This window comes from Rhipicephalus microplus, unplaced genomic scaffold (genome assembly GCF_043290135.1).
Source record: "Rhipicephalus microplus isolate Deutch F79 unplaced genomic scaffold, USDA_Rmic scaffold_266, whole genome shotgun sequence".
Taxonomy (NCBI): domain Eukaryota; kingdom Metazoa; phylum Arthropoda; class Arachnida; order Ixodida; family Ixodidae; genus Rhipicephalus; species Rhipicephalus microplus.
In genome coordinates, this window is record NW_027464837.1 from 11,663 (window position 1) to 34,867 (window position 23,205).

Genomic DNA, 23,205 nt, shown 5'->3' on the forward strand with positions numbered 1-23,205 from the left:
GTTAAACTTGAACACGTATCTTGAAGCAAAACGTACAAAGCAGTGCATGGAAAGTAGAAAACTCGGGCAGAGATATGCAAAGACACACTTACACTTATACGCACATATCAGAACACAATGGTAAGTAAATGTTCGAAAGTCAATGAATGAAGTCTCTGATATAATGTCCCTCGATAATATTCGGTCCACCAGCACAAAACAGTAGAGCACACGTCTGGTCCGTATAAAGATGCATTCGCTCGTGTGTACATAATTGTCGACACGTCATTCATTTCACAACACACACATGATGAGAGTCACGTGATACTGTACATAATAAGTACATTTGTTACAAATGAAAGTTCGTTATTTCTTAATACTTATCAGCAATCCCGCTGTCTTGTAAAGAACGTGTTGATGCTTTTAAAGCGTGCGACTGTAAAACTCGAGTAGGCCACGGACCCAGAAGTTTCTTCATGTTAAACGGTCTGCGGTCTAATGCCAACTGTTCGGACTTAAGACGGCGTCTCGTGATGTGGACAGTCTACGAGAAGGTGACATACGTCTTCATCTATCAATCCGCATTCGCATTCGGGACTTTCAGCTCTGCCGTGTCTGTGCAAAGAAAAAAAAAAAACAAATGTTTTTGTGTATGCCGTGCCTAGCCTCAATCGGTCAATTAGAGTTTCCGATATTCTATCTAATGCCAGCGTAATTTTTAATTCAATAAATGGATCGATGTGGTATAAATCGCACCTCTTTGTACTTTGGTCAAACCAAGCAGTTTTGCTCATTCTGAAAGTTGTATTCTTTATAATACTACGCAATTCACTTTTTTCGAAATATTGGTTGCCACGATGTGTAGACCTACTTTGTGTGCTCTGGACGGCTCTGGAAGGCCAACTGCAAATCTTCTTTGCACAGCTGATGCCGTCCGGATAGTCGTTGATAGATTACTTAACAGGTTGTCAGCCTCCGAAGGTATTATGTAAGCGAAAGTACGCATGCGTAAAACATGCAGCGAACGAACACTCTTCCAACGCTGTAAAGAAGAAAGAATGCATAAAGGGTGGTGCATTTTACGCTCCAATCTCGTCCTATGTAAGGCGCTTTAGAGTTAGGGCTGTTTTGCCTGTAATTGCGTGACCCTTGCAGGGTTCCTCACAGTGCAACCGTGCACTTGAAACGGGCAGGTGTTGAACCACCCCGCAAGGAGATGGGGAAACTTCGCTGCGACCGGACCGCTTGACAGTCCGTGTTTACGGGAGGAGAGGCGCGCCCGAGAGGAGGTGCGCTCTCACTCTCTGCCGTCCCCGTGAATGCTGAAATGAGCGCGGTCGCGTTGCGTGGCTTCGGTGAAACTGCCGTATCGCGATATGTAGTGGAGCTGCCACAGTAAAATTTGAGACACGCGTAGCCAGCCAAAGGTGCTGTTACTTTGCCGAATTTCACGTGCCGGCGTCCACAACAACGCGAGCACGCTTTGTTTAGAAATTTCCGGCCATGAGGCCGTGCCCGGACCGCGTGTGTTAGTCCCTTGGTTTGGCGACAAGGATGGCGTCAAAGTGACGCCGTGAAACGGGTTTCGTGCGTGCAAATGAGGCATTGATGTGATTAGAGAGAAAGCGAGAACATAGAAAAGAAAAAAAAAAAGAGGGGGGGGGGCACACGCCGGGGACGAGTAGTCGCAAAGTGTTAAGTGTGCAGTTTATTTACGTGCGGCACACAGGTGAGCTGTTGCAGCTGTGAGTTTTGACAAATATTGCGTGTGTCATGTTCAGTGGACACGATGAAACGTTTTTTAGCGAACGCGTTGTATCCGCTGGGCTTGTACGTACGCGTACATGAATTGTCGCTTACTCGGTTTGATGTCTCCTTGCCGCTGGGGCAGCTGATACGACTGATACGCCATTTTGCAGCAGTGAAGGGTGCGTGAATGAATGGGCAAGAAACTTAGCAACAGTAACGAGAAAAGAATTAAAAACAAACAAACAAACGAAAGCATGTTTGCCGTGTATATTCAATCTTGTAGTGCAGAAAAATAGTCAGTGCAGCAACCTGCGCGGCCAACGCGCTCCTCGCGAAGAAAAGAGGGAGAGAGAGACGAGCTGGCCGCCGACCAACCGGCGTGCGCCGTTCGCCTTCCTCCTCAGTCTCGCGGGCCGGCGCCGACACCGCGACTCGATCGTGTCGAGCATTCGCTTGATTCGCTCGCAGGATTTCAAGCTGGACGGTTGTGCCCTCGCGATCTCCGACTTCAGCGTAGCTCCCGCCGACTGGTTCGCCCTCCGCGGTCTCCTGACGCCGTGTAGCTCTCGCATTGTGGCACCCCGCCCTTGGACTGCTTCGACCGGATCCCCACTTTCCTATCTCCTTCTTTTTCCTCTCGTTGGCTGTCTTCTTCTGCTTCTACTTTCCTTCTATTCTTTTTATCCCTCCTTCCCCCCACCCCTATAAGGCACTGCGCCGTGTCGCCTGAAGGCAGACAGAAATTAGGTGCCTTTTTCCTCTTCATTCTAATCACTACCACCACCATTCGCTTTCCGGGCGCGTTTCGAAGCAGAAGCAGAAACTTCGGAAGCCGTCATGTCTGGCCGTGGCAAAGGTGGCAAAGGGCTGGGGAAGGGTGGCGCCAAGCGTCATCGAAAGGTGTTGCGTGACAACATCCAGGGCATAACCAAGCCGGCCATCCGTCGTCTGGCGCGCCGTGGCGGTGTCAAGCGCATCTCTGGCCTCATCTACGAGGAAACTCGCGGCGTTCTCAAGGTGTTCCTCGAGAACGTGATCCGCGATGCCGTCACTTACACCGAGCACGCCAAAAGGAAGACCGTGACAGCCATGGACGTCGTGTACGCCCTCAAGCGTCAGGGCCGCACCCTGTACGGATTCGGAGGCTAAGAAGCCAGCGGCGTCGCCTGCAGCCAGCCAACGAGAACACAACAGCCCTCTTCAGGGCTACCCACTTGATGCTTCGGCAGTGTGATCCCAGCGGTTCGCCATACCCGTCCGTCCCTCTTTGCAATATCATTGCGTCATCGCTCAGGTGAGCAGCACCTCGTGTAGTAGTAGCTTGATCGCGCTGGGTACTTGTCACGTTCACCGCATTTCGTTCGCGTCGTCGTCTTTCTCCTGGGTCTGCATGCACGAATCAATCGCCGCATCTGCGAGTTCTTCCTCTCCTTCCTGCAAGCCAAGCTGCTAAAACGGGCCCGTCAAGCGAACGTCGCCTAGTTACCTTATCGCGCGAAGGAAGAAGCCGAGCGCAGCGTTCTACCCTGGTCACTGCATTCTTGGAGACACGACTATGCTCAGGAAGCACGAACTCGCTTTTTTCTTTGGAATGCCCACTACACGATCGCGTCACGTTGTGTCAAAATAAATAAAAACGCACTATGTTCTACCGTGGGGCACCCAGACGAAGAAGGGATGTGTACTTACAAATGAAAAAATTGATTGTGACAGGTTGGTCGTGTTTACCGCGCCCGCTGTGCACTCAGAAGTGCCCCATTCAATAACACATTGTGTACATTGTCACGCCTAATAATTTTTGTTTGTTTTTTTTTTTTCACACCTGGCGCTGCCGAGCTGCAAAATACAAAAAAAAAAGAAAGAAAAGTGGAAGGGGATGTTTAAACAGAATTTCTGCGCAAGTCAGAAGCAAGTACACAATAAGCGCTGCCCATGCAGCGTGCTGAGGGAAGCTGCACTTGATAGAAGTGGCACTCATGTACTGTACTGGTGCTGCGAACACTGCAGTTGTGAAAGCTTTACTTGGACGGACAGCTACGCAACAAGTGTTTCCATTTCGCCGGCAGAGGTGGTCACTCTAGGGAGGCTGGCTTCGCCGCCCACGCGAGAGGGGGGGGGGGGGGGACTAGCCCATGATGTAAACGCGAGAGGTTCGAGCGCGGGAAATTCGAAAGCAAGGCGCGCTCGCGTGAGCCTGCCGTCAGATGGCGACACCAACCCACGAGCATTGCATTTTCAAGTGCACCCTTGGTTTCCCACCCACCTCCGCACAGGACGAGGCGTGTCGAATGTGTAACCAAGGCGCACGACAGTGGTTCTGCTCAGGCAAGCCTACCTATAACAAAAATTGTTCTCCATGTGTGTACCTTCATTTTCTCGTGAAAATGTGAAAGAGGAGTGAATGGGGCTTTTTGAGGCGCGTGTTGATCTTCGTTTCTATTATGATTATTATTTTTCACCCTTTCATTGAGTCCATTTCCTGCTTTTTGTGCCACATATTTAGCACTTAGAGGTTGGGGGGGGGGGGGGGGATTGCTGATGTGTAAGATGGAAAAGAAGAGGAAAGTGAGCCCCGAAACTGTCTGCATCAGGATGCGACACCTCAGCGGTAGCTCACAAGGGATGGGGGGTGAGGGGGGATTAAAAGGGTGGGAATAAAAGTGTAGAGAAAGAGACATGAGGGAAGCCAGAGTGAGACGACATATCGAGGGAATAGGAGTAAAAATGAAACAAAACATTCGAACGCAAACACCCCGTACATCCAACCGCCATTGAGCGCACCTAGTAGTTTGGCAAGTATGTATGAGTGATTCTTAAGAGGGAAAGGAAGATAAAATTGAGTCCCGTTACTGTCTGCGATTGAGCAAGTAGGCGCGCTCAGTGGCAGTTGGATGTACGGGGTGTTTGTGTTAGAATGTTTTGTTGCGTTTTACTCCTTGTCGTTGCGCGGACGTGTATGCATATACCAACACTGCCGGTGGTCTCTCGTCGTCTTCGCCCATCTACGTAATGGTCGCAAATAAGCGACAACGCAAGGAGCAAGTTTTTTTGGCGTGGCAGTGCGCATTTGCCCTCGGTGATGCGAGGCGCTCTAGTGCGATGCGCGCTGTTGGCGTGAATGGTGGCGTCTCGCACTCCGTCGCGCCGCTTCGGGAAGCGACGAGCTACAGCGTCGATTGATGTGTTGCCTGGAAGGCGAAAGAAATGCGCAGCAGGCTGTATTGTACAGCGGTAGTGGTTTCGTTTCGGTGTACCTCTTTGCAGCCGCGAACTGCACGGTTGCCCGAAAATGAGCGCCAGCCAGCATCCTGGCGTACGCTTCCGCGCTCGCACGCGGACGGGTTCTCACGCTTCGGCCAATGGGAGGGAGAGAGATGGGTCGTGCGGCGAAGCCGCTTTTGCCGATCTCCGGCAGGAGCGCAGTTTCGCTCCGTCAGTCGAGGTGATCGGACGCACGCAGCATGGCCCGAACTAAACAAACCGCGCGCAAGAGTACTGGAGGCAAGGCTCCGCGTAAGCAGCTTGCTACCAAGGCTGCTCGCAAGAGTGCCCCTGCCACAGGCGGGGTGAAGAAACCTCACCGTTACAGGCCTGGAACCGTGGCCCTGCGTGAAATTCGCCGATACCAGAAGTCGACCGAACTGCTGATCCGCAAGCTTCCCTTTCAGCGCCTGGTGCGGGAAATCGCTCAGGACTTCAAGACGGACCTCCGTTTCCAGAGTTCTGCCGTGATGGCCCTACAGGAAGCTAGCGAGGCCTACCTCGTTGGTCTTTTCGAAGACACCAACCTGTGCGCCATCCACGCTAAGCGCGTCACCATCATGCCAAAGGACATCCAGCTGGCTCGGCGCATTCGCGGTGAGCGCGCCTAAGTTGGGCTGCTCCCTGCGCTTCGGTCGACAGGCAAGCAACAACAAACGGTCCTTCTCAGGACCACCAACGTGTCTGCTTTGGCTACGAGACCACTCCAGGCCACGTACTCCGGCCGCACCCTCTTTTGCTGTCATGTTTTGTACGTACGTGGCTGCCGTTGTCTAGCGCGCGGAAGAACGGAACGTCGGCGCGTCGTTATTACGAAGAAATGGCTCAGCTTTGACAAATTCAAGGTAAAAGTGTGTATCATTATGAGTAGACAGAGAAAAGGTAGGCTAGCTTCAGTCGGTGTGTGTGCAGCAGCCGTGCTGCGACCCTGTGGTGTGTCAATTTCATTTATGTGTTTACCTTTTTGCCCGCCGCTTGTAAGGTGTTTTTGAGGGCTTCTGTTTGCGTAACGCCATGGTGACTTGGGCTGCTGGACCCCGGCGCAACTTTTGGGTGCACTCGTAGGAGGTGATGAAGTTTTACCGACAGACGAAATAAACAATTGTATCGGGCCAGTTGGTAAGGATCCATCTCGCTAGGAAGCGCAGCCACTATTACACAGACCTCACAACACAAGCGCTTAACTTCAACTGAACTTTCATTGCAAACGTCAGAGTTTATAAAGGGGGTGAACAGAGAAAAAGAATAGTAAAAGGTAGACAACAAAAAGCACACGTGCCAGTCCCGCACATTACTGTCTGTTATTCTCTATCACCCCATCCAAAAAACAGTTCTTTCCGCGTGAGCGCGATAGAGAGTGCACTAACACACTCGAAATCATCGCGTGTCATTTCCTTTCATTTCTTTTGAAGCTGAACAAGTTTTTGTGCCATATTCTGGACAATTTTTTTTTTTTTTTTTTGCAATAAACGTTTAGTTGAAGTTAAGCGCTTGTGTTGTGTGTTCTGTGTAATAGTGGCTGCGCTGCCTAGCAAGATAGACGAAATAAATTGTGTTAGAAGCACCAAATGGAATGCGCTAACGGCGGGTTCTCTCTCTCTCTCTCTCTTTTTTTTTTTTTACCTTACGTTTGTTTTTCTATTCAAAGGTATTAAATTTACTCTGTCCCTGTGCTGACCCGTTCAGGTGTCATCGTAAGGATAGACGGTTACGTGTGGAGCTTTTTTTTTTTTTTTTTAATGAGAAATGACAACGCTTACATGCTCTTTTCTGTCTTTTTCGGTGCCGAGCTGCGTGATTTGGTTGTCTCTTTGCAGCATTTGGCGTCGCGCACTTGTGGCTAACTGATGTCGCGAGGAAATATATATAAAGTATAGAAAAACAAACACGCTTGAGGGTACGAACAGAGCCATCGTGACTGCGAAGCGAAACACGGCCGCGTCACCTGTTTGGGTGGTCCTTAGAAGGACCGTTTGGGGAATGCGGCGAGCGCGCGGAAGGGGTGCTCGCTTACGCCTTCTTCTCCGTCTTCTTTGGAAGAAGCACGGCTTGAATGTTGGGCAACACACCGCCCTGCGCGATGGTGACGCCGGAAAGCAGTTTGTTCAGCTCCTCGTCGTTGCGGATGGCGAGCTGCAAGTGACGGGGGATGATCCGGGTCTTCTTGTTGTCACGAGCGGCGTTGCCCGCCAGCTCGAGCACCTCGGCGGCCAGGTACTCGAGTACGGCAGCCAGGTAGACCGGAGCGCCAGCTCCGACGCGCTCGGCGTAGTTTCCCTTGCGTAGGAGGCGGTGAATACGGCCCACGGGGAACTGAAGCCCCGCGCGGCTAGAACGGGTCTTGCTCTTGCCTTTCGCCTTGCCGCCCTTGCCACGTCCGGACATGGTGTTGCTTTTCGCTTGGTACGACGCCGGTTGCCGAAAACAAGAAAGCTGCTGCCTTCTGAGATGAGAGCCGTGCTCGAATGGTTTCCGTTGCCACCATCGCGCGCCGCCGCTCGCGGGGAACGGATGAGAGTGTGAGAGAGAGAAGCCGTGCGAACCAATGGGGCGCGCGCGTTGTGCTGATCTCGTCAACACCCCTCGCTCATATTTAAGCGCGGCGAGACGGGGGGACACGCGCATTCGACTCTGGTCTCGCGTGCGTGTTGTGTGAAATCATGCCTCCCCAACCGTCTGGCAAAGCCGTCAAGAAGGCCGGCAAGGCGCAGAAGAATGTGCGCGCCACGGACAAGAAGAAGAAGAAGCGCCGCAGGAAGGAGAGCTTCTCCATCTACATCTATAAGGTGCTGAAGCAGGTGCACCCCGACACTGGTGTCTCCAGCAAGGCCATGTCCATCATGAACAGCTTCGTGAACGACATCTTCGAGCGTATCGCCGCCGAGTCGTCACGCCTTGCTCACTACAACAAGCGCTCGACCATCACGAGCCGGGAGATCCAGACCGCGGTGCGCCTGCTGCTGCCCGGAGAGCTGGCCAAGCACGCGGTGTCCGAGGGTACAAAAGCCGTCACCAAGTACACCAGCTCCAAGTAGGCGTGCGTCGTGGGCCACAGCGAGCAACGACAAATCAACGGCTCTTCTCAGAGCCACCCAAATTGTCTGCGTCGGCATAGGGGTTGTGCTGAGAGATTCGGCTCCGAATCCATCCTCTTCTCTCTGTTGAACACCGCTAGCAGGAGCGTTGGTGTGCCGCGCTCGACGTGTGTGCTCGGGGAGGTTGAACAGGTAAATTAGAGAAGACCGAGTGCGCGGAGAAAAGTGCCACAAGTACGGTAATGGAGGGAAAACAAAACCAGGAGCGTGGTAATTAAAAAAAAAAAAAAAAAAACAGGGGGAAGGTGGCCGCTTCTCTCAAAAAAAGGTAACATGAACTCGAGTGTGTTCAGCTCTTGGGAAATGATAGAATAGGAAACTCGCGTCAGCGCTTGCCCGAGCAACTCCGACATGTCGGGCCAAATATGAAGGGGTATACACGGTATGCAGTGCATGCGGAGAGAAGGAAACTGCCGAACACTTGATAATGCTATGTAAAGGGCTTCACCTTATAGTTTAGAATGATGGCGCAGAGTTTTTCAAAAGCACCGGGGTTTAGAGACGGGGGAGGGCAAAATAGACTTTAGGCGGGTAGAATTAACTAGAAGGTGGTTATCTTATTGGTGGCTAAAGTCAAGGCAAGAGTGAAAACTAAACCATTCACTGCAAAGCACCGCGGTCCTATACTTCACTATTTAAAGAGAGAAAAAAAACAAGATAAATGTAGCTGTTTGTTAGGTCAGCATTATGGCTAGGTGGTGATAGCTGCCGCCCGATGTGAAGGGTACAGCCACATTCATCAGACAGCGCAGAGTTCCTTCTCTGCCACGCCATTCATTTGTTTACGAAATTGGGGCATTTATTTCTTGAGAGCGCAGGGCAGGCCCGTTTCGAGACTGTAGGAGGAGTGAATGTAGCTTAAAGTGCGTGGCGCGGTGAAAAATGTGCGGAAGCATTGATGCAAGAAAAGATAGGGGAGAAATATATAGACGCATGTGACAATAGCTGTAGAAGCAGAAAAGCGTGGCGGCGGACTGCATGCTAATTATTGTCCGAAAGCAAAGTATCGACAGCCCGAGTGAAGGAAAAAACAAAACTGTGCGTACGCATGACAGGGGTACCACGCAGGTGATTTATATAGTGCACAAAGAAGTACGAAATCCAGTAAAGAAAGGCGGTCGACACGAGGTATGGGCATTTCCCGTTTTCGCACCGAGTGCTCCGTTTGCGCGTCGCCGAAAGAAACATAGCCAGGCCGGCCAGCAAACGACACTGCTCGGCTTGACGTTTACATAATCACACGGTGTAGCGGAACACTGTGTTCTCTTCGAAAGAACAAATGCGCCTGTGCTAGGCACAAATGAGTGGTACGTTCCATTCGGAATGTGGTGGGAAACTTACCTTAAATGAATGAGCGGACGCACCGTTTATTTCCGCTTTGTTTTAGATTACTGACTATGTTCGGCGGGTCGACAGTGCATTTGTATGAAGCTTTCAAGCGCGATCATTTTGTAATTTCGCATCGTGCGTCCCTGCCACAAGTTCGGGGAAGGAATACTTTCAATATGGGAACCCTCATGATTGTGAAAGATGAAACTGCGACTACTTAAACACACTTGCACCACAGAAATGGCACGCGCAGTTTGGTATTGGGGCACGTGAGAAGGGAATACAATAGATGGGCATTGGCGCGCATCTTTTTTTCTTATTGATATGATATGTAAGGAGATGTCGGCGCACCATTATGGCGCCGGCTACTCCTTGGCCGTTGAGTTAAACTTGAACACGTATCTTGAAGCAAAACGTACAAAGCAGTGCATGGAAAGTAGAAAACTCGGGCAGAGATATGCAAAGACACACTTACACTTATACGCACATATCAGAACACAATGGTAAGTAAATGTTCGAAAGTCAATGAATGAAGTCTCTGATATAATGTCCCTCGATAATATTCGGTCCACCAGCACAAAACAGTAGAGCACACGTCTGGTCCGTATAAAGATGCATTCGCTCGTGTGTACATAATTGTCGACACGTCATTCATTTCACAACACACACATGATGAGAGTCACGTGATACTGTACATAATAAGTACATTTGTTACAAATGAAAGTTCGTTATTTCTTAATACTTATCAGCAATCCCGCTGTCTTGTAAAGAACGTGTTGATGCTTTTAAAGCGTGCGACTGTAAAACTCGAGTGGCCACGGACCCAGAAGTTTCTTCATGTTAAACGGTCTGCGGTCTAATGCCAACTGTTCGGACTTAAGACGGCGTCTCGTGATGTGGACAGTCTACGAGAAGGTGACATACGTCTTCATCTATCAATCCGCATTCGCATTCGGGACTTTCAGCTCTGCCGTGTCTGTGCAAAGAAAAAAAAAAAAACAAATGTTTTTGTGTATGCCGTGCCTAGCCTCAATCGGTCAATTAGAGTTTCCGATATTCTATCTAATGCCAGCGTAATTTTTAATTCAATAAATGGATCGATGTGGTATAAATCGCACCTCTTTGTACTTTGGTCAAACCAAGCAGTTTTGCTCATTCTGAAAGTTGTATTCTTTATAATACTACGCAATTCACTTTTTTCGAAATATTGGTTGCCACGATGTGTAGACCTACTTTGTGTGCTCTGGACGGCTCTGGAAGGCCAACTGCAAATCTTCTTTGCACAGCTGATGCCGTCCGGATAGTCGTTGATAGATTACTTAACAGGTTGTCAGCCTCCGAAGGTATTATGTAAGCGAAAGTACGCATGCGTAAAACATGCAGCGAACGAACACTCTTCCAACGCTGTAAAGAAGAAAGAATGCATAAAGGGTGGTGCATTTTACGCTCCAATCTCGTCCTATGTAAGGCGCTTTAGAGTTAGGGCTGTTTTGCCTGTAATTGCGTGACCCTTGCAGGGTTCCTCACAGTGCAACCGTGCACTTGAAACGGGCAGGTGTTGAACCACCCCGCAAGGAGATGGGGAAACTTCGCTGCGACCGGACCGCTTGACAGTCCGTGTTTACGGGAGGAGAGGCGCGCCCGAGAGGAGGTGCGCTCTCACTCTCTGCCGTCCCCGTGAATGCTGAAATGAGCGCGGTCGCGTTGCGTGGCTTCGGTGAAACTGCCGTATCGCGATATGTAGTGGAGCTGCCACAGTAAAATTTGAGACACGCGTAGCCAGCCAAAGGTGCTGTTACTTTGCCGAATTTCACGTGCCGGCGTCCACAACAACGCGAGCACGCTTTGTTTAGAAATTTCCGGCCATGAGGCCGTGCCCGGACCGCGTGTGTTAGTCCCTTGGTTTGGCGACAAGGATGGCGTCAAAGTGACGCCGTGAAACGGGTTTCGTGCGTGCAAATGAGGCATTGATGTGATTAGAGAGAAAGCGAGAACATAGAAAAGAAAAAAAAAAAAGAGGGGGGGGGGCACACGCCGGGGACGAGTAGTCGCAAAGTGTTAAGTGTGCAGTTTATTTACGTGCGGCACACAGGTGAGCTGTTGCAGCTGTGAGTTTTGACAAATATTGCGTGTGTCATGTTCAGTGGACACGATGAAACGTTTTTTAGCGAACGCGTTGTATCCGCTGGGCTTGTACGTACGCGTACATGAATTGTCGCTTACTCGGTTTGATGTCTCCTTGCCGCTGGGGCAGCTGATACGACTGATACGCCATTTTGCAGCAGTGAAGGGTGCGTGAATGAATGGGCAAGAAACTTAGCAACAGTAACGAGAAAAGAATTAAAAACAAACAAACAAACGAAAGCATGTTTGCCGTGTATATTCAATCTTGTAGTGCAGAAAAATAGTCAGTGCAGCAACCTGCGCGGCCAACGCGCTCCTCGCGAAGAAAAGAGGGAGAGAGAGACGAGCTGGCCGCCGACCAACCGGCGTGCGCCGTTCGCCTTCCTCCTCAGTCTCGCGGGCCGGCGCCGACACCGCGACTCGATCGTGTCGAGCATTCGCGGATTCGCTCGCAGGATTTCAAGCTGGACGGTTGTGCCCTCGCGATCTCCGACTTCAGCGTAGCTCCCGCCGACTGGTTCGCCCTCCGCGGTCTCCTGACGCCGTGTAGCTCTCGCATTGTGGCACCCCGCCCTTGGACTGCTTCGACCGGATCCCCACTTTCCTATCTCCTTCTTTTTTTCCTCTCGTTGGCTGTCTTCTTCTGCTTCTACTTTCCTTCTATTCTTTTTATCCCTCCTTCCCCCCACCCCTATAAGGCACTGCGCCGTGTCGCCTGAAGGCAGACAGAAATTAGGTGCCTTTTTCCTCTTCATTCTAATCACTACCACCACCACCATTCGCTTTCCGGGCGCGTTTCGAAGCAGAAGCAGAAACTTCGGAAGCCGTCATGTCTGGCCGTGGCAAAGGTGGCAAAGGGCTGGGGAAGGGTGGCGCCAAGCGTCATCGAAAGGTGTTGCGTGACAACATCCAGGGCATAACCAAGCCGGCCATCCGTCGTCTGGCGCGCCGTGGCGGTGTCAAGCGCATCTCTGGCCTCATCTACGAGGAAACTCGCGGCGTTCTCAAGGTGTTCCTCGAGAACGTGATCCGCGATGCCGTCACTTACACCGAGCACGCCAAAAGGAAGACCGTGACAGCCATGGACGTCGTGTACGCCCTCAAGCGTCAGGGCCGCACCCTGTACGGATTCGGAGGCTAAGAAGCCAGCGGCGTCGCCTGCAGCCAGCCAACGAGAACACAACAGCCCTCTTCAGGGCTACCCACTTGATGCTTCGGCAGTGTGATCCCAGCGGTTCGCCATACCCGTCCGTCCCTCTTTGCAATATCATTGCGTCATCGCTCAGGTGAGCAGCACCTCGTGTAGTAGTAGCTTGATCGCGCTGGGTACTTGTCACGTTCACCGCATTTCGTTCGCGTCGTCGTCTTTCTCCTGGGTCTGCATGCACGAATCAATCGCCGCATCTGCGAGTTCTTCCTCTCCTTCCTGCAAGCCAAGCTGCTAAAACGGGCCCGTCAAGCGAACGTCGCCTAGTTACCTTATCGCGCGAAGGAAGAAGCCGAGCGCAGCGTTCTACCCTGGTCACTGCATTCTTGGAGACACGACTATGCTCAGGAAGCACGAACTCGCTTTTTTCTTTGGAATGCCCACTACACGATCGCGTCACGTTGTGTCAAAATAAATAAAAACGCACTATGTTCTACCGTGGGGCACCCAGACGAAGAAGGGATGTGTACTTACAAATGAAAAAATTGATTGTGACAGGTTGGTCGTGTTTACCGCGCCCGCTGTGCACTCAGAAGTGCCCCATTCAATAACACATTGTGTACATTGTCACGCCTAATAATTTTTGTTTGTTTTTTTTTTTTCACACCTGGCGCTGCCGAGCTGCAAAATACAAAAAAAAAAAGAAAGAAAAGTGGAAGGGGATGTTTAAACAGAATTTCTGCGCAAGTCAGAAGCAAGTACACAATAAGCGCTGCCCATGCAGCGTGCTGAGGGAAGCTGCACTTGATAGAAGTGGCACTCATGTACTGTACTGGTGCTGCGAACACTGCAGTTGTGAAAGCTTTACTTGGACGGACAGCTACGCAACAAGTGTTTCCATTTCGCCGGCAGAGGTGGTCACTCTAGGGAGGCTGGCTTCGCCGCCCACGCGAGAGGGGGGGGGGGGGGGGACTAGCCCATGATGTAAACGCGAGAGGTTCGAGCGCGGGAAATTCGAAAGCAAGGCGCGCTCGCGTGAGCCTGCCGTCAGATGGCGACACCAACCCACGAGCATTGCATTTTCAAGTGCACCCTTGGTTTCCCACCCACCTCCGCACAGGACGAGGCGTGTCGAATGTGTAACCAAGGCGCACGACAGTGGTTCTGCTCAGGCAAGCCTACCTATAACAAAAATTGTTCTCCATGTGTGTACCTTCATTTTCTCGTGAAAATGTGAAAGAGGAGTGAATGGGGCTTTTTGAGGCGCGTGTTGATCTTCGTTTCTATTATGATTATTATTTTTCACCCTTTCATTGAGTCCATTTCCTGCTTTTTGTGCCACATATTTAGCACTTAGAGGTTGGGGGGGGGGGGGGGGGATTGCTGATGTGTAAGATGGAAAAGAAGAGGAAAGTGAGCCCCGAAACTGTCTGCATCAGGATGCGACACCTCAGCGGTAGCTCACAAGGGATGGGGGGTGAGGGGGGATTAAAAGGGTGGGAATAAAAGTGTAGAGAAAGAGACATGAGGGAAGCCAGAGTGAGACGACATATCGAGGGAATAGGAGTAAAAATGAAACAAAACATTCGAACGCAAACACCCCGTACATCCAACCGCCATTGAGCGCACCTAGTAGTTTGGCAAGTATGTATGAGTGATTCTTAAGAGGGAAAGGAAGATAAAATTGAGTCCCGTTACTGTCTGCGATTGAGCAAGTAGGCGCGCTCAGTGGCAGTTGGATGTACGGGGTGTTTGTGTTAGAATGTTTTGTTGCGTTTTACTCCTTGTCGTTGCGCGGACGTGTATGCATATACCAACACTGCCGGTGGTCTCTCGTCGTCTTCGCCCATCTACGTAATGGTCGCAAATAAGCGACAACGCAAGGAGCAAGTTTTTTTGGCGTGGCAGTGCGCATTTGCCCTCGGTGATGCGAGGCGCTCTAGTGCGATGCGCGCTGTTGGCGTGAATGGTGGCGTCTCGCACTCCGTCGCGCCGCTTCGGGAAGCGACGAGCTACAGCGTCGATTGATGTGTTGCCTGGAAGGCGAAAGAAATGCGCAGCAGGCTGTATTGTACAGCGGTAGTGGTTTCGTTTCGGTGTACCTCTTTGCAGCCGCGAACTGCACGGTTGCCCGAAAATGAGCGCCAGCCAGCATCCTGGCGTACGCTTCCGCGCTCGCACGCGGACGGGTTCTCACGCTTCGGCCAATGGGAGGGAGAGAGATGGGTCGTGCGGCGAAGCCGCTTTTGCCGATCTCCGGCAGGAGCGCAGTTTCGCTCCGTCAGTCGAGGTGATCGGACGCACGCAGCATGGCCCGAACTAAACAAACCGCGCGCAAGAGTACTGGAGGCAAGGCTCCGCGTAAGCAGCTTGCTACCAAGGCTGCTCGCAAGAGTGCCCCTGCCACAGGCGGGGTGAAGAAACCTCACCGTTACAGGCCTGGAACCGTGGCCCTGCGTGAAATTCGCCGATACCAGAAGTCGACCGAACTGCTGATCCGCAAGCTTCCCTTTCAGCGCCTGGTGCGGGAAATCGCTCAGGACTTCAAGACGGACCTCCGTTTCCAGAGTTCTGCCGTGATGGCCCTACAGGAAGCTAGCGAGGCCTACCTCGTTGGTCTTTTCGAAGACACCAACCTGTGCGCCATCCACGCTAAGCGCGTCACCATCATGCCAAAGGACATCCAGCTGGCTCGGCGCATTCGCGGTGAGCGCGCCTAAGTTGGGCTGCTCCCTGCGCTTCGGTCGACAGGCAAGCAACAACAAACGGTCCTTCTCAGGACCACCAACGTGTCTGCTTTGGCTACGAGACCACTCCAGGCCACGTACTCCGGCCGCACCCTCTTTTGCTGTCATGTTTTGTACGTACGTGGCTGCCGTTGTCTAGCGCGCGGAAGAACGGAACGTCGGCGCGTCGTTATTACGAAGAAATGGCTCAGCTTTGACAAATTCAAGGTAAAAGTGTGTATCATTATGAGTAGACAGAGAAAAGGTAGGCTAGCTTCAGTCGGTGTGTGTGCAGCAGCCGTGCTGCGACCCTGTGGTGTGTCAATTTCATTTATGTGTTTACCTTTTTGCCCGCCGCTTGTAAGGTGTTTTTGAGGGCTTCTGTTTGCGTAACGCCATGGTGACTTGGGCTGCTGGACCCCGGCGCAACTTTTGGGTGCACTCGTAGGAGGTGATGAAGTTTTACCGAGAGACGAAATAAACAATTGTATCGGGCCAGTTGGTAAGGATCCATCTCGCTAGGAAGCGCAGCCACTATTACACAGACCTCACAACACAAGCGCTTAACTTCAACTGAACTTTCATTGCAAACGTCAGAGTTTATAAAGGGGGTGAACAGAGAAAAAGAATAGTAAAAGGTAGACAACAAAAAGCACACGTGCCAGTCCCGCACATTACTGTCTGTTATTCTCTATCACCCCATCCAAAAAACAGTTCTTTCCGCGTGAGCGCGATAGAGAGTGCACTAACACACTCGAAATCATCGCGTGTCATTTCCTTTCATTTCTTTTGAAGCTGAACAAGTTTTTGTGCCATATTCTGGACAATTTTTTTTTTTTTTTTTTTGCAATAAACGTTTAGTTGAAGTTAAGCGCTTGTGTTGTGTGTTCTGTGTAATAGTGGCTGCGCTGCCTAGCAAGATAGACGAAATAAATTGTGTTAGAAGCACCAAATGGAATGCGCTAACGGCGGGTTCTCTCTCTCTCTCTCTCTTTTTTTTTTTTTACCTTACGTTTGTTTTTCTATTCAAAGGTATTAAATTTACTCTGTCCCTGTGCTGACCCGTTCAGGTGTCATCGTAAGGATAGACGGTTACGTGTGGAGCTTTTTTTTTTTTTTTTAATGAGAAATGACAACGCTTACATGCTCTTTTCTGTCTTTTTCGGTGCCGAGCTGCGTGATTTGGTTGTCTCTTTGCAGCATTTGGCGTCGCGCACTTGTGGCTAACTGATGTCGCGAGGAAATATATATAAAGTATAGAAAAACAAACACGCTTGAGGGTACGAACAGAGCCATCGTGACTGCGAAGCGAAACACGGCCGCGTCACCTGTTTGGGTGGTCCTTAGAAGGACCGTTTGGGGAATGCGGCGAGCGCGCGGAAGGGGTGCTCGCTTACGCCTTCTTCTCCGTCTTCTTTGGAAGAAGCACGGCTTGAATGTTGGGCAACACACCGCCCTGCGCGATGGTGACGCCGGAAAGCAGTTTGTTCAGCTCCTCGTCGTTGCGGATGGCGAGCTGCAAGTGACGGGGGATGATCCGGGTCTTCTTGTTGTCACGAGCGGCGTTGCCCGCCAGCTCGAGCACCTCGGCGGCCAGGTACTCGAGTACGGCAGCCAGGTAGACCGGAGCGCCAGCTCCGACGCGCTCGGCGTAGTTTCCCTTGCGTAGGAGGCGGTGAATACGGCCCACGGGGAACTGAAGCCCCGCGCGGCTAGAACGGGTCTTGCTCTTGCCTTTCGCCTTGCCGCCCTTGCCACGTCCGGACATGGTGTTGCTTTTCGCTTGGTACGACGCCGGTTGCCGAAAACAAGAAAGCTGCTGCCTTCTGAGATGAGAGCCGTGCTCGAATGGTTTCCGTTGCCACCATCGCGCGCCGCCGCTCGCGGGGAACGGATGAGAGTGTGAGAGAGAGAAGCCGTGCGAACCAATGGGGCGCGCGCGTTGTGCTGATCTCGTCAACACCCCTCGCTCATATTTAAGCGCGGCGAGACGGGGGGACACGCGCATTCGACTCCGGTCTCGCGTGCGTGTTGTGTGAAATCATGCCTCCCCAACCGTCTGGCAAAGCCGTCAAGAAGGCCGGCAAGGCGCAGAAGAATGTGCGCGCCACGGACAAGAAGAAGAAGAAGCGCCGCAGGAAGGAGAGCTTCTCCATCTACATCTATAAGGTGCTGAAGCAGGTGCACCCCGACACTGGTGTCTCCAGCAAGGCCATGTCCATCATGAACAGCTTCGTGAACGACATCTTCGAGCGTATCGCCGCCGAGTCGTCACGCCTTGCTCACTACAACAAGCGCTCGACCATCACGAGCCGGGAGATCCAGACCGCGGTGCGCCTGCTGCTGCCCGGAGAGCTGGCCAAGCACGCGGTGTCCGAGGGTACAAAAGCCGTCACCAAGTACACCAGCTCCAAGTAGGCGTGCGTCGTGGGCCACAGCGAGCAACGACAAATCAACGGCTCTTCTCAGAGCCACCCAAATTGTCTGCGTCGGCATAGGGGTTGTGCTGAGAGATTCGGCTCCGAATCCATCCTCTTCTCTCTGTTGAACACCGCTAGCAGGAGCGTTGGTGTGCCGCGCTCGACGTGTGTGCTCGGGGAGGTTGAACAGGTAAATTAGAGAAGACCGAGTGCGCGGAGAAAAGTGCCACAAGTACGGTAATGGAGGGAAAACAAAACCAGGAGCGTGGTAATTAAAAAAAAAAAAAAAAACAGGGGGAAGGTGGCCGCTTCTCTCAAAAAAAGGTAACATGAACTCGAGTGTGTTCAGCTCTTGGGAAATGATAGAATAGGAAACTCGCGTCAGCGCTTGCCCGAGCAACTCCGACATGTCGGGCCAAATATGAAGGGGTATACACGGTATGCAGTGCATGCGGAGAGAAGGAAACTGCCGAACACTTGATAATGCTATGTAAAGGGCTTCACCTTATAGTTTAGAATGATGGCGCAGAGTTTTTCAAAAGCACCGGGGTTTAGAGACGGGGGAGGGCAAAATAGACTTTAGGCGGGTAGAATTAACTAGAAGGTGGTTATCTTATTGGTGGCTAAAGTCAAGGCAAGAGTGAAAACTAAACCATTCACTGCAAAGCACCGCGGTCCTATACTTCACTATTTAAAGAGAGAAAAAAAACAAGATAAATGTAGCTGTTTGTTAGGTCAGCATTATGGCTAGGTGGTGATAGCTGCCGCCCGATGTGAAGGGTACAGCCACATTCATCAGACAGCGCAGAGTTCCTTCTCTGCCACGCCATTCATTTGTTTACGAAATTGGGGCATTTATTTCTTGAGAGCGCAGGGCAGGCCCGTTTCGAGACTGTAGGAGGAGTGAATGTAGCTTAAAGTGCGTGGCGCGGTGAAAAATGTGCGGAAGCATTGATGCAAGAAAAGATAGGGGAGAAATATATAGACGCATGTGACAATAGCTGTAGAAGCAGAAAAGCGTGGCGGCGGACTGCATGCTAATTATTGTCCGAAAGCAAAGTATCGACAGCCCGAGTGAAGGAAAAAACAAAACTGTGCGTACGCATGACAGGGGTACCACGCAGGTGATTTATATAGTGCACAAAGAAGTACGAAATCCAGTAAAGAAAGGCGGTCGACACGAGGTATGGGCATTTCCCGTTTTCGCACCGAGTGCTCCGTTTGCGCGTCGCCGAAAGAAACATAGCCAGGCCGGCCAGCAAACGACACTGCTCGGCTTGACGTTTACATAATCACACGGTGTAGCGGAACACTGTGTTCTCTTCGAAAGAACAAATGCGCCTGTGCTAGGCACAAATGAGTGGTACGTTCCATTCGGAATGTGGTGGGAAACTTACCTTAAATGAATGAGCGGACGCACCGTTTATTTCCGCTTTGTTTTAGATTACTGACTATGTTCGGCGGGTCGACAGTGCATTTGTATGAAGCTTTCAAGCGCGATCATTTTGTAATTTCGCATCGTGCGTCCCTGCCACAAGTTCGGGGAAGGAATACTTTCAATATGGGAACCCTCATGATTGTGAAAGATGAAACTGCGACTACTTAAACACACTTGCACCACAGAAATGGCACGCGCAGTTTGGTATTGGGGCACGTGAGAAGGGAATACAATAGATGGGCATTGGCGCGCATCTTTTTTTCTTATTGATATGATATGTAAGGAGATGTCGGCGCACCATTATGGCGCCGGCTACTCCTTGGCCGTTGAGTTAAACTTGAACACGTATCTTGAAGCAAAACGTACAAAGCAGTGCATGGAAAGTAGAAAACTCGGGCAGAGATATGCAAAGACACACTTACACTTATACGCACATATCAGAACACAATGGTAAGTAAATGTTCGAAAGTCAATGAATGAAGTCTCTGATATAATGTCCCTCGATAATATTCGGTCCACCAGCACAAAACAGTAGAGCACACGTCTGGTCCGTATAAAGATGCATTCGCTCGTGTGTACATAATTGTCGACACGTCATTCATTTCACAACACACACATGATGAGAGTCACGTGATACTGTACATAATAAGTACATTTGTTACAAATGAAAGTTCGTTATTTCTTAATACTTATCAGCAATCCCGCTGTCTTGTAAAGAACGTGTTGATGCTTTTAAAGCGTGCGACTGTAAAACTCGAGTAGGCCACGGACCCAGAAGTTTCTTCATGTTAAACGGTCTGCGGTCTAATGCCAACTGTTCGGACTTAAGACGGCGTCTCGTGATGTGGACAGTCTACGAGAAGGTGACATACGTCTTCATCTATCAATCCGCATTCGCATTCGGGACTTTCAGCTCTGCCGTGTCTGTGCAAAGAAAAAAAAAAAAACAAATGTTTTTGTGTATGCCGTGCCTAGCCTCAATCGGTCAATTAGAGTTTCCGATATTCTATCTAATGCCAGCGTAATTTTTAATTCAATAAATGGATCGATGTGGTATAAATCGCACCTCTTTGTACTTTGGTCAAACCAAGCAGTTTTGCTCATTCTGAAAGTTGTATTCTTTATAATACTACGCAATTCACTTTTTTCGAAATATTGGTTGCCACGATGTGTAGACCTACTTTGTGTGCTCTGGACGGCTCTGGAAGGCCAACTGCAAATCTTCTTTGCACAGCTGATGCCGTCCGGATAGTCGTTGATAGATTACTTAACAGGTTGTCAGCCTCCGAAGGTATTATGTAAGCGAAAGTACGCATGCGTAAAACATGCAGCGAACGAACACTCTTCCAACGCTGTAAAGAAGAAAGAATGCATAAAGGGTGGTGCATTTTACGCTCCAATCTCGTCCTATGTAAGGCGCTTTAGAGTTAGGGCTGTTTTGCCTGTAATTGCGTGACCCTTGCAGGGTTCCTCACAGTGCAACCGTGCACTTGAAACGGGCAGGTGTTGAACCACCCCGCAAGGAGATGGGGAAACTTCGCTGCGACCGGACCGCTTGACAGTCCGTGTTTACGGGAGGAGAGGCGCGCCCGAGAGGAGGTGCGCTCTCACTCTCTGCCGTCCCCGTGAATGCTGAAATGAGCGCGGTCGCGTTGCGTGGCTTCGGTGAAACTGCCGTATCGCGATATGTAGTGGAGCTGCCACAGTAAAATTTGAGACACGCGTAGCCAGCCAAAGGTGCTGTTACTTTGCCGAATTTCACGTGCCGGCGTCCACAACAACGCGAGCACGCTTTGTTTAGAAATTTCCGGCCATGAGGCCGTGCCCGGACCGCGTGTGTTAGTCCCTTGGTTTGGCGACAAGGATGGCGTCAAAGTGACGCCGTGAAACGGGTTTCGTGCGTGCAAATGAGGCATTGATGTGATTAGAGAGAAAGCGAGAACATAGAAAAGAAAAAAAAAAGAGGGGGGGGGGCACACGCCGGGGACGAGTAGTCGCAAAGTGTTAAGTGTGCAGTTTATTTACGTGCGGCACACAGGTGAGCTGTTGCAGCTGTGAGTTTTGACAAATATTGCGTGTGTCATGTTCAGTGGACACGATGAAACGTTTTTTAGCGAACGCGTTGTATCCGCTGGGCTTGTACGTACGCGTACATGAATTGTCGCTTACTCGGTTTGATGTCTCCTTGCCGCTGGGGCAGCTGATACGACTGATACGCCATTTTGCAGCAGTGAAGGGTGCGTGAATGAATGGGCAAGAAACTTAGCAACAGTAACGAGAAAAGAATTAAAAACAAACAAACAAACGAAAGCATGTTTGCCGTGTATATTCAATCTTGTAGTGCAGAAAAATAGTCAGTGCAGCAACCTGCGCGGCCAACGCGCTCCTCGCGAAGAAAAGAGGGAGAGAGAGACGAGCTGGCCGCCGACCAACCGGCGTGCGCCGTTCGCCTTCCTCCTCAGTTGATGATTCGCTCGCAGGATTTCAAGCTGGACGGTTGTGCCCTCGCGATCTCCGACTTCAGCGTAGCTCCCGCCGACTGGTTCGCCCTCCGCGGTCTCCTGACGCCGTGTAGCTCTCGCATTGTGGCACCCCGCCCTTGGACTGCTTCGACCGGATCCCCACTTTCCTATCTCCTTCTTTTTTCCTCTCGTTGGCTGTCTTCTTCTGCTTCTACTTTCCTTCTATTCTTTTATCCCTCCTTCCCCCCACCCCTATAAGGCACTGCGCCGTGTCGCCTGAAGGCAGACAGAAATTAGGTGCCTTTTTCCTCTTCATTCTAATCACTACCACCTCAGTCTCGCGGGCCGGCGCCGACACCGCGACTCGATCGTGTCGAGCATTCGCTTTCCGGGCGCGTTTCGAAGCAGAAGCAGAAACTTCGGAAGCCGTCATGTCTGGCCGTGGCAAAGGTGGCAAAGGGCTGGGGAAGGGTGGCGCCAAGCGTCATCGAAAGGTGTTGCGTGACAACATCCAGGGCATAACCAAGCCGGCCATCCGTCGTCTGGCGCGCCGTGGCGGTGTCAAGCGCATCTCTGGCCTCATCTACGAGGAAACTCGCGGCGTTCTCAAGGTGTTCCTCGAGAACGTGATCCGCGATGCCGTCACTTACACCGAGCACGCCAAAAGGAAGACCGTGACAGCCATGGACGTCGTGTACGCCCTCAAGCGTCAGGGCCGCACCCTGTACGGATTCGGAGGCTAAGAAGCCAGCGGCGTCGCCTGCAGCCAGCCAACGAGAACACAACAGCCCTCTTCAGGGCTACCCACTTGATGCTTCGGCAGTGTGATCCCAGCGGTTCGCCATACCCGTCCGTCCCTCTTTGCAATATCATTGCGTCATCGCTCAGGTGAGCAGCACCTCGTGTAGTAGTAGCTTGATCGCGCTGGGTACTTGTCACGTTCACCGCATTTCGTTCGCGTCGTCGTCTTTCTCCTGGGTCTGCATGCACGAATCAATCGCCGCATCTGCGAGTTCTTCCTCTCCTTCCTGCAAGCCAAGCTGCTAAAACGGGCCCGTCAAGCGAACGTCGCCTAGTTACCTTATCGCGCGAAGGAAGAAGCCGAGCGCAGCGTTCTACCCTGGTCACTGCATTCTTGGAGACACGACTATGCTCAGGAAGCACGAACTCGCTTTTTTCTTTGGAATGCCCACTACACGATCGCGTCACGTTGTGTCAAAATAAATAAAAACGCACTATGTTCTACCGTGGGGCACCCAGACGAAGAAGGGATGTGTACTTACAAATGAAAAAATTGATTGTGACAGGTTGGTCGTGTTTACCGCGCCCGCTGTGCACTCAGAAGTGCCCCATTCAATAACACATTGTGTACATTGTCACGCCTAATAATTTTTGTTTGTTTTTTTTTTTTCACACCTGGCGCTGCCGAGCTGCAAAATACAAAAAAAAAAAGAAAGAAAAGTGGAAGGGGATGT

At 51.1% G+C, this 23,205-nt stretch overlaps 3 protein-coding genes across 3 annotated transcripts; all 3 read left to right on the forward strand.

Annotated features, from left to right (window-relative positions):
• The first annotated feature begins 2,045 nt into the window (after positions 1-2,045).
• LOC142792986 (histone H4) lies at positions 2,046-2,939 on the forward strand. Its single transcript, XM_075885717.1, has one exon. The coding sequence runs from the start codon at positions 2,566-2,568 to the stop codon at positions 2,875-2,877; it is 312 nt and encodes a 103-aa protein (XP_075741832.1). The 5' UTR covers positions 2,046-2,565; the 3' UTR covers positions 2,878-2,939.
• Positions 2,940-11,959: 9,020 nt separating this feature from the next.
• LOC142792985 (histone H4) lies at positions 11,960-12,758 on the forward strand. Its single transcript, XM_075885716.1, has one exon. It carries the CDS (start codon positions 12,367-12,369, stop codon positions 12,676-12,678), a length of 312 nt encoding a protein of 103 aa, XP_075741831.1. The 5' UTR covers positions 11,960-12,366; the 3' UTR covers positions 12,679-12,758.
• Positions 12,759-21,732: 8,974 nt separating this feature from the next.
• LOC142792984 (histone H4) lies at positions 21,733-22,553 on the forward strand. The gene is made up of 2 exons (XM_075885715.1): positions 21,733-22,065; positions 22,109-22,553. Exon 2 carries the CDS (start codon positions 22,162-22,164, stop codon positions 22,471-22,473), a length of 312 nt encoding a protein of 103 aa, XP_075741830.1. The 5' UTR covers positions 21,733-22,065; positions 22,109-22,161; the 3' UTR covers positions 22,474-22,553.
• The last annotated feature ends 652 nt before the right edge of the window (positions 22,554-23,205 follow it).

What these genes read in the sequence shown, in the direction of transcription:
- LOC142792986 (XM_075885717.1), top strand. Translation starts at nt 2,566, where the DNA reads ATGTCTGGCCGTGGCAAAGGTGGCAAAGGGCTGGGGAAGGGTGGCGCC.
- LOC142792985 (XM_075885716.1), top strand. Translation starts at nt 12,367, where the DNA reads ATGTCTGGCCGTGGCAAAGGTGGCAAAGGGCTGGGGAAGGGTGGCGCC.
- LOC142792984 (XM_075885715.1), top strand. Translation starts at nt 22,162, where the DNA reads ATGTCTGGCCGTGGCAAAGGTGGCAAAGGGCTGGGGAAGGGTGGCGCC.